The following is a 10,000-nucleotide window of genomic DNA, read 5'->3' as shown; positions in this document are numbered from 1 at the left end:
TATAATATGATCTTCACTAGGGCTGAGAAGAAATAGCATTTGCAATGCAATCTCTACTGCTAGACAATTATATTCAAGATGTGTAGTGGGTATTTTGTATGGTGATGGTATACTGTGAACTTCACAAATATGTTCTCCAACGAATGTTTGATAGCTATTTCATGTCTGCATGAATGAACTCCATCCTCGAAGGTTTGGAAGACAAGGCGTTTGTCTTATGGATTGCTGAATGACAAATAGATGTTCTTCAAAGAAGACGTTCACGAAGCTAGAGAATACATTTCATGTGTTGAAGATATACTGCCAAGGTTTGGAGGAAAGTGATGTTTGCATTATTGATGTCTCAGAGACAAATATTTTCTGAAACGTAGCGTTTGATCTGTAATGGCTAATCATGTGGTTCTTTTATGCTGCGAACTTCAGCGAGGCTGCAGGTTTGGGAGTGATTGTAACAGTCTGCAATGACGATGGCTTAAAGGACAGATGTGTTCTTAAAGCAAGGTTGTAAAACGGTCATACACGTACAAATCCACCTGTGCAAAAACACGAGTATACATGGGAATTTAAGCCCATGAACGCAGAAGGAGAAGAAGTAGTATTAAGTGAAAGGTATTGGACTTGTCAAAGACTAAGAGTTGTGTATTCGTGATCGATCTGAAAGCGAAGGTGGACAGACACATTAGCATTGTTGTTGCCTGTTGGTCATCATAGCCAGTGAACACTCATTCTCAGCGGACACGGTAAGATATAATATATCATTATACTCTTTTGCCCCAAGTAAAGTAAGTTGAAAAACAAGTGTGGTCGTGATCATTATTTTATTACCAGGCGCGGCTTTATGAAAACGTCAGGCGCTGTTGCTCTCTGAACACTGACTGTTTTGCTTCGGTTGTTCATGTATTTAATTGTAAAAGTCTAGTTGATATGTATTTGTATTTGAATGTGCAATGTGTACAGAATTGTTTATTTGTGGATGTTTGTTGTGAGGCGCTTATAACTATTGTAGGATTTGCGCTACAGAAATAATTATCTTTATTATTATTATATTTTTGTTTTTCTTCAGACAGCTTCTACTATTTTGATTGATTTTCATAGTCGAAAAGGGCAGCTTTGTGTGTGTGCAAATTTACTAAATTATCACTATTTGCACACGGATATCTTTGAAAAACATTCATACTTTTGATTCGGTTTTCTTGGTGTTTTTGTTATAGTCACAATGGATCACAACAAATATCAGAGTCTATTTTTATCCTTGAAGTGTGGTTCAAAATGGCCAGACTTTGATTGTTTGCGTTATAGAGTTAGCTTGTGCAAATACACGCGTGTCTGTTCTGTTTCTTCCTGGTGTAACCGAGTGCCGAAACACTACGATCACCTCGGGAAGCGAAGTGCAATCAAACAGGTTTGAAAATATTAGGGCTAATTTCTTAGCCCTATAAAAACTGTTATGCAAACCCGAAGGTTTCCATGAACATACAGACAATCGGAAACTACCAGACCCCATCACAAACAGATTTCCACAAACCACGGGTGTTGACTTAAAGGCCAACAACTCGGGTGCAGAGTCTGCTGTGAAAGGAGCGGTAGCCTCCCCTGTCACAATCGCCCCCGTTTGAAATGAACTTCGTCCCGAAGTTCCGAACCGGGGGACCACTGTCCATCCCAAGTTCGCAGAATGGGAACAGCACGAAAATGTTCAGTGGTCATATTATGCCATTACCTGAACATATCATGCTGAGTCTCAATCCTGCTCGCAGCGCCAGATGTAACCGAGTGCCGAAACACTACGATCACCTCGGGAAGCGAAGTGCAATCAAACAGGTTTGAAAATATTAGGGCTAATTTCTTAGCCCTATAAAAACTGTTATGCAAACCCGAAGGTTTCCATGAACATACAGACAATCGGAAACTACCAGACCCCATCACAAACAGATTTCCACAAACCACGGGTGTTGACTTAAAGGCCAACAACTCGGGTGCAGAGTCTGCTGTGAAAGGAGCGGTAGCCTCCCCTGTCACAATCGTAAAGGCACAAGCACCACGTCTTTCTAAAGGTCGGTTATTAGGCAAAACAACTGGAAAGGGGAGTAGGCTAAAACTTGTTTTTCTTCAGGTTGTCGTTCAATCACTGCATGCACACCAACATATCAACAAAAAATGAGAATATGAACCTTGTAATGGCAGGTTTAAAAACTGCTTCTCATTTGCAACGATACCCATCGTCCATAGATGTCTTCCACTTTTGTCCTGTGTGTCTTACACAACAACGAGTGTGTCTCCCCCAGATGGCTTCTAATTCTGTTCCGATGGTGCTTCTGGCCAGACACAAAGTCTTTATATCGTATTATATCAGCGTGTAGTGTCCGTCAAGTACCAGCGCTGCTCCATCGACCAGTCTCACAGCCTCCTTGTAATGACAAGCGAGAAGAGCTTTTCGGGTTCTCACACAAAGACAAAGGTCACAGCCGCCCCTTTGGCAGCGGAAGCTTAGTTCATACTGACTGCACTTCCGTAATGGCTGCATTGTTTTTGAAGTCCCCGCAGCGGGAGACATTTTGTTTTTCAATGGTGTCCTGTCCGCTCAATTTTTGTTGTTACCCTCCGAACTGTAAAGGTTTTTAAAAAATCAGATTTGGTGCAATGTGGCATCAAACTGTCGAGTACCTTTTGCAAAGTATTTACCTTTCTACGAAATTGGCTTGCGTGAGTGTGTGTGTGTGTGTGTGTGTGTGTGTGTGTGTGTGTGTGTGTGTGTGTGTGCGTGCATGTATATATGCGTGTGTGCATATGTGTGTGTGTGCGTGTGTGTGTGTGTGTGTGTGTGTGTGTGTGTGTGTGTGTGTGTGTGTGTGTGTGTGTGTGTACGTGCCTGCGTGCAGTGACGTGAGTGTGTGCATATGTGCGTGCGTGCGTGCGTGCGTGCGTGCGTGCGTGCGTGCGTGCGTGCGTGTACATATGTCTGAGGGAGTGTTTATGGGTGTTTGTGTGTGTGTGTGTTTGCGCGCACGCATATGTGTGTACCTTATGGAGCACATAACTGTGTGATATGAGCGTGTGATGTCTATATGACACTTTAGCCTCAGTACTCCCCACACAATTCAGTATCAAGCGACTAAAACAGACGATATTCCCAGTCCATACTCAAAACGCTCTCAGCCAAAGGTAAGAGTGAGAACAGTATTACTGCACGGTATCATGGGTGTTAGATAGAGAGAGAAAGCTGTTCAAATATTGTCCTGGCGCTTTGACTCCTGGGCTTTGAGGCCTTGGAATTATCGGAGGCTCAACGGAGGCGTGGAGGGTTGGGCGGAGTGTGAGAGAGGTTTGATAAGGTGCCTTTGTCACAGGTGCCACTCGGCTTGGAATTTTTGCCAATTAATACAGTAGAACCCCTTTTTAAAGACCCCCAAATTTAAGACTTCTTACATTGTAAGACCTTGCTTTTACTGATTTTGTGTTTATAAGTTCGAAAAATGTACCCCCGTTTTAAGATAGGATTTTCTCAGATTTGGGGGTGCCTTGAAAGGTAGATTACACTGTACACTGAAACGTTGGCGACCACCTCTCGAAAACGACCACCTGTTGAACACAACCCCCACAAGGATCTTCGACGAGCTTTGTTTCTTTACAATACACCTTTCTATAACAACCACTGCCTGTCTAAAACGACCGCTTTCGGTCGGTTCCTGCTGTGGTGGTTGTTATGAAATAGCTTCGACTATACCAGGATAACAGTGGAACCCCCTATTAACATCCCATGCTTTTTCTTCTTCTTCTTCTTGTCGTTCGCTGTTAGATCGTCAGTCCGGACTGCAGGGCGAAACGTGCTGTCCTCTCCAAGTCCTCTTTGGGGCCGTATAGCTTCTTTTGTAGCGCTGTCTCCTCTGGCCAGGTGGTGTCCCTCAGAGCACTGTGGTATGGACAAGCCTGCAGGATGTGCTCTGCTGTCTGATTCTTGCCACACGGACATAGGGGGGAGGGAACTAGCTTCAGCTTTGTGGCCATATGATGGTTTAGTCTGTTATGTCCAGTGCGGAGTCTGAGTAGGACGACTTGTTCTTCACAAAATCCCATGCTTTTCAGACTGACTACTTTTTAAGACGCCATTTTGTCAGACATTCTGTCCATAACATCCTCTGATTTACCATATTTTTAAAACTCCCTCCCGTTTGAGACTTGCTTTTTTGGAGGTCGTAAAAGGGAGGGTTATACTGTGCTACGATAACACCGAATACTTACCTGTGCCAGGATCAATTCCAAAGGAGGGAAGGGAGTACTGAGTGAAGTGGGAAATGGGTGGCGGAGATTTCTGGAGCGAAGGGGCTGTGGAAAGGGGGAGGTGGAGGGGTGGAGTAGATTTCATCGCGCATGTCATTGCACATTACTAGTTCCAAGTTATTTTATTGATCAAGTTACATGACTTTGGGCGACGCGTCTTCTAAAGACAACGTGGATTTAAAAACAAAAATGGCTCTCGGTTTGAATGTGTATTTGAAACCTGAAATGTTACAATTTACTTTATGATTGACATGACATGTAACTTGTAATCGCCCAGGATCATAGACTGCACATCGTCGCTACACTTGATCCGTCTATATCACACACAGTGTTTCATAACTCTACAATGATATTGCTTGATCTTGGCAGTCGGCTTTTCATGATACTTATTTCAAATCGCCGAAAACATAACCATCATTTTATTTTTCACGGTGGGGAAAAGTCGACCGTCCAGGAATGCCGAACAAATCCGAAAATGAACCAACAACTTGTTTGCCCATTTTTGCAAATGTTCCACAAAAATTTAAATCCCTTCAACATATATTCCTAATCTATCAAGCAGGTCTAGTCTTAAACAGGGCGGGTCTGTGTAAAACATGCCATTTTCGTAGGAACAAACAATATACGCTAAGTACAACAATCAAGCCTTTGTTATTCGTCTGCTACAAACACTAACTCCTGGCAATCGCAGTTCACTAAAGGTCATTTCAAGGAGTACGATATCTTCTGTAATCAGAACTTAAACCACCGCGACAATAAACCACAACAGATAAAATACAAGCTGCGCACACACGCAATGATGACACTCGATCCTCGCTATGGCGTCATACCCAGTGTCAGGTCTCTTTGATCTCAGATTAGCGCAGGCTATGAGAATTTTATACGAGGTCTCTTTGATCTCAGATTAGCGCAGGCTATGAGAATTTTATTCAGATCCCATGATTACTTCCGCCCCTGTTACCTGAGAGAGAGAGAGAGAGAGAGAGAGAGAGAGAGAGAGAGAGAGAGGGGGGGGGGCGCAGAGAGGGGGCGCAGAGAGAGAGAGAGACTCTCAGACAGACAGACGGACAGTCAGACGGACAGAGGGGAAGGCAGAGAGAGTGTGTGTGTGGGGGAGGGGGGAACAGACAGAGACAGACAGACAGACAGACAGACAGACAGACAGAGACAAAGACAGAGACAGAGAGAGACAAATAGAGATAGAGAGAGAGAGAGGTCACTATAATTTATCTCAATGTGCCGCCGATATGCATCAACGACGTTTTGATCACAGACCTATCCATTTGATCATCACCGTTGATCCTATCAAATCTTTATGTCCTCCCGTCCTTTAATCCCCTGTGCGTGTGCACCTGTCTGGAAATAATTACCTGTCCATGCACTTGTCCAGGAATGATTGCCTGTCTCTAGCACAGCAGGGATCACAATGGACTTGCCAGAGTTTGGAATGATACAAAGTGATCTGTGGTTCGTATTCCCAATGCGTGGTCGAGAGCTAAAGGCATATAGCGTGGACAGGTTTAAGGTCTGAGAGTTACATTTGCGGGGAACAGAGGTTTCTTTTTTGAACACCTGATGCTTTTGTAGGTAACAATTGTGAATGTTTTGATACTATCTTGTGGTAATCAGAAAATTGTGATTTCAATCTTCAGGAATTTTGAGATTTTGACATTTGCGGGGATCAGAGGTTTCTTTTTGAACATCTGATTCTTTTATAGGTAACAATTATGAATTTGTTGATACTATCTTGTAGTATTCAGCGAATTGTGATTTCATTCAAAAAGGAATGTTGTGCACTTGATGTTCGGCGAATAGTGTGTGTTGCATTTAGGTGACACTGTCTGGAGTTGGGTTGTGGGACAGTCAATCACTGCTTTCGACCTCCTGCGTTGTTCCTGTATATGTTACAGTAAGAACACGTACCTAGGGATTACGCGTAATCCCTGAATATTTCAGTGAATACGCGTAATCCCCGTTTCACTCAGGGATTTCACGTAATCACTGAAATTTCTGGTGATTTGAAAACTGAATAGTATTCACTAACATTCGCTCATGTCTCCGTCGTTTAAACACACTTCAACTGCACTCACTGACGAAACTGAAAGGTCCTCTAAGTTAAACTATGCTGTGTGTAATTGTAGGTCATAGGTAAGGTAGTGACTATATCCACGGGTCCGTGCCTCTAGTCCCCCATGCTATATCCACGTCAGTGACGTCATTTCCGCGGAATCTCGGAATCGTTCGGAATCACTCGGCAGTCGAAGCCTCGCGTTGGCACTCGGGACTCTTGGCGCCATATTGTTGAGATGGAGGAGGAGGAAGAATCAATTTGTGTTGCAATTTGTTTTCATAAAATAACAGACCCTGTGTTGGGTCTTGTAACAATAAAGAGAAGTAACTGAATTCACAAACTCATTGCTGAACGACCGCTTGATCTTCTTAGATTTTAAGAGAGCAAAAAATGGTGAATTCAAAATCATGGGAGTACTGTGGACAGTTGTGACTTACGGAGTTCAGCCCCTCAGCACCAATCTAGCGAATAGGGAAGACCAATACATCATTCTTCATCTTCCGGTTGGTAGCTTTAGTCCACACGTTGACAACATTCACTTAAACATTTGAACAATCGACACATGCTTCACACTGCATCAAAAATCACCGCAAACTAGGAAAGTGCAAATCCCGAATAAACATGCAAGTTCAGGTGAGGTTCGTATTAAAGGGGAGGGGGGGGGGGGGGCTGCAATGTTGCAATGTCACCACAGAGAACGCTGTATACTGCTCATAAAGTCTAAACATGGAATTATGACATTGATAATTTACAGCTGACGTCCTAGTCATGTCTGTTAAGTGCCGAACCGAAAGCAGGAAAATATTGGGCAAGAGTAGCGTCCCTTGTCAGTGACGTGGATTTAGCATGGGGGACTCGAGGCACGGACCCGTGGATGTAGCCACAGCCCATAGGTAATGTCGGTGTTCAGAGATGAAGATTACGCGAATTCACTGAATGCTCAATAGTAAGAACCCGTAAAATGACAGGTCTAATTTCAGGGATTTCGCGTAATCACTGGGAATTTCAGTGATTACGTGAAATCCCTGAGTGAAACGGGGATTACGTGTATTCACTAAAATGCTCAGGAATTACTCGTATTCCCTAGGTACGGGTTCTTACCGTAACATATATAGCTAATGCATAGTGAATAATGTGTGCGCTTGTTTTTGTCGCTGTCTTGCGTTCTGAGAAAGACGCTGTGGTTTTCAAGTATACTGCTCGAAGGTCGATTGGAAAACATACTTTTGAAAGAGCAAGTAGTGGAATCGGTCTGCACTTTCAACCCATGTAAAAGCTTTTGAAATTGAGGTACACCAATGAGTAATGGTTTTCAGTGATATGCTGCAGCCTGTGTGATGAAGAGTGCAGGCAAAAGCTACGACCGCACTGATCTGGCAATATCCAAACAAACAAACACAACGTGTTTTTGTCATATTGAGGGAACTGGTGAGAAGGTTAGGATTTGGATCATTGACTTTGAGAGTAATTAACTACCTTTCATAAGAGCAAAAGCAACAGAGGTTGTGTTCACACACACACACACACACACACACACACACACACACACACACACACACACACACACACACACACACACACACACACACACACACACACACACACACAAAAGTACACCTCTCTCTCTCTCTCTCTCTCTCTCTCTCTCTCTCTCTCTCTCTCTCTCTCTCTCTCTCTATATGTGATTAGATTAGTCCCCTCTCTGGGCGAGGGCTGGTTGAAAAAAAGTTCCTTGTATTGCTTAATATGCCACAACCCTCGAAAAATAAAATTTGATTTGATTTGATTTGATTTGATTTGATCTCTCTCTCTCTCTCTCTCTCTCTCTCTCTCTCTCTCTCTCTCTCTCTCTCTCTCTCTCTCTCTCTCTCTCTCTCTCTCTCTCTCTCTCTCTCTCTCTCTCTCCCTCTCATAGCGGGCGCGAAGGTACAATAATATACGCTGATATCGATGTGTGGATATGATTGGTTCGCCGCGGGACGTTTTTGCTGTCAACAATAGCTGAGTTCAGCACAAGGACATAGACAACTGATTCTAAAAAGACCGCTGGACCATAACTGCAAATAATAAATGAATACTCCAGACTCGCCACAGAGTCAACACGAAACAGGAAAAACAAGGGTCCAGACCAATAGCTTCATTATGCAGATACTCTTCAAGAAAAACGACACCTCTTGGTCGGAATCATCGTCTGAAAAATGTCAAGAATATAAACTAAACATGCTATGTCTAAGAGTATAACTAATCAGATACTTTCTTATCTGCACCCCCCCCCCCCCCCACCCCCACATACACCTTCCTTTCCCTTTCCTTTACTTTGACTTAATTTGCTTTGCTTTGCTTTGCTGTGTAACACAACGGTCGCAGGCTTCGTGGCAGTTGGTTTTTGGAGGTAATTATCAAGATCCTCCTTACTACCTTGTTTGGTTTGCGGACAATGGTTTCGTTGTTGATTTTTGCGTTACCGTTGATGTTATGACATTTTTAATGTAGGTGTTGTTGTAGTTGTTGTTGTTGTTTCCATCGTATTGGTCATCCTCTTTCTTCTACTCCTTTTGTATTCACACACTAAAGACATAATAAGTCAGTGTATTTTCTCTGGTTTTCACAGATGTTTCTCGAGAGACGAGTGGAGTGACGTCACTTCAACGTCACAGCGTCGTGTCGGCGACGTCAGGATACCATAGCGGTGTGACGTCATTCGCTATTGGGTCGTCACAGAATCAGCTGGATTACCACAAGTCACGCGTCACCATCAATGACACCATGACGTCAGCAAGCTCGATTGCGTCAGATGGTGACGTCAGCAGCCAATCTCAGGATCCCTTTGCTCGTGTCAGCGTAGAGAGGCCTGGACTGCATGTATGGAGGGCTGAGGTGAGTTAGTTAGTTTGTTTGTTTGATTGCTTTTTTTCATTTTTGACTAAATGTTTTGACGTAGAGGGGGGAAATCGAGACGAGGGTGTGGTGTATGTGTGCATGTGTGTGTGTGTGTGTGTGTGTGTGTGTGTGTGTGTATGTGTGTGTGTGTGTGTGTGTGTGTAGAGCGATTTAGAGAAAACTACTAGACCGATCTTCATGAAATTTTACATGGGAGTTCCACGCTCTCATTTTTCAACCAAATTGGTTGAAATTTTGGTCAAGTAATCTTCGACGACGCCCGGACTTTGGTATTGCATTTCAGCTTGAAGGCTTACAAAGTAATTTATGAGTTTGCTCATTAAAGTTGTCATTAAAATCGATTTTTCGCAAACAGATTTAAAATTGATTGCATCGTTTTCTTCATCACATTCTGAATCTAAAAATATATACATATGTCATGTTTACTCTTAAAATGTGATCACAATTAACGAAAATAGATTAATTAGTCTTACGATTAGAATTTAAGAAATCGATCCAAAAATTATTTCATCTTATTCTTTATCGTTACCTGATTCCAAAAACATATAGATATGATAGGTTGTATTCAAAACAAGCTCAGAAAGTTAACACGAATACAGAAAAGCGCGCTTTCCTTCTTAGCACAATATGCTACCGCGCTATTCTGGCGTGTGCATATCACTGCGTTTTGCACGAATCCTAAACTGGAATTCTTTTCTTCCGTCACCTCCGGCTCGTCTTGTCTTGTTATTTGTGTGTGTGTGTGTGTGT

At 43.0% G+C, this 10,000-nt stretch overlaps 1 protein-coding gene across 1 annotated transcript in view; it reads left to right on the top strand.

Annotated features, from left to right (window-relative positions):
• The window catches only part of LOC138983244 (advillin-like), a gene marked incomplete in the record, with an annotated part of 60,600 nt that overhangs the window by 12,025 nt on the left and 38,575 nt on the right, over nt 1-10,000 (top strand). Inside the window, 1 exon segment of the mRNA XM_070356673.1 lies at nt 8,961-9,226. Within this exon segment, the coding sequence (XP_070212774.1) occupies nt 8,961-9,226 (266 nt within the window).

The sequence above is a fragment of the Littorina saxatilis genome, linkage group LG1, assembly GCF_037325665.1.
Source record: "Littorina saxatilis isolate snail1 linkage group LG1, US_GU_Lsax_2.0, whole genome shotgun sequence".
NCBI lineage: Eukaryota > Metazoa > Mollusca > Gastropoda > Littorinimorpha > Littorinidae > Littorina > Littorina saxatilis.
The sequence above is the reverse complement of the archived record's forward strand: the minus strand, read 5'-3'. Positions and strand labels throughout refer to the sequence as shown.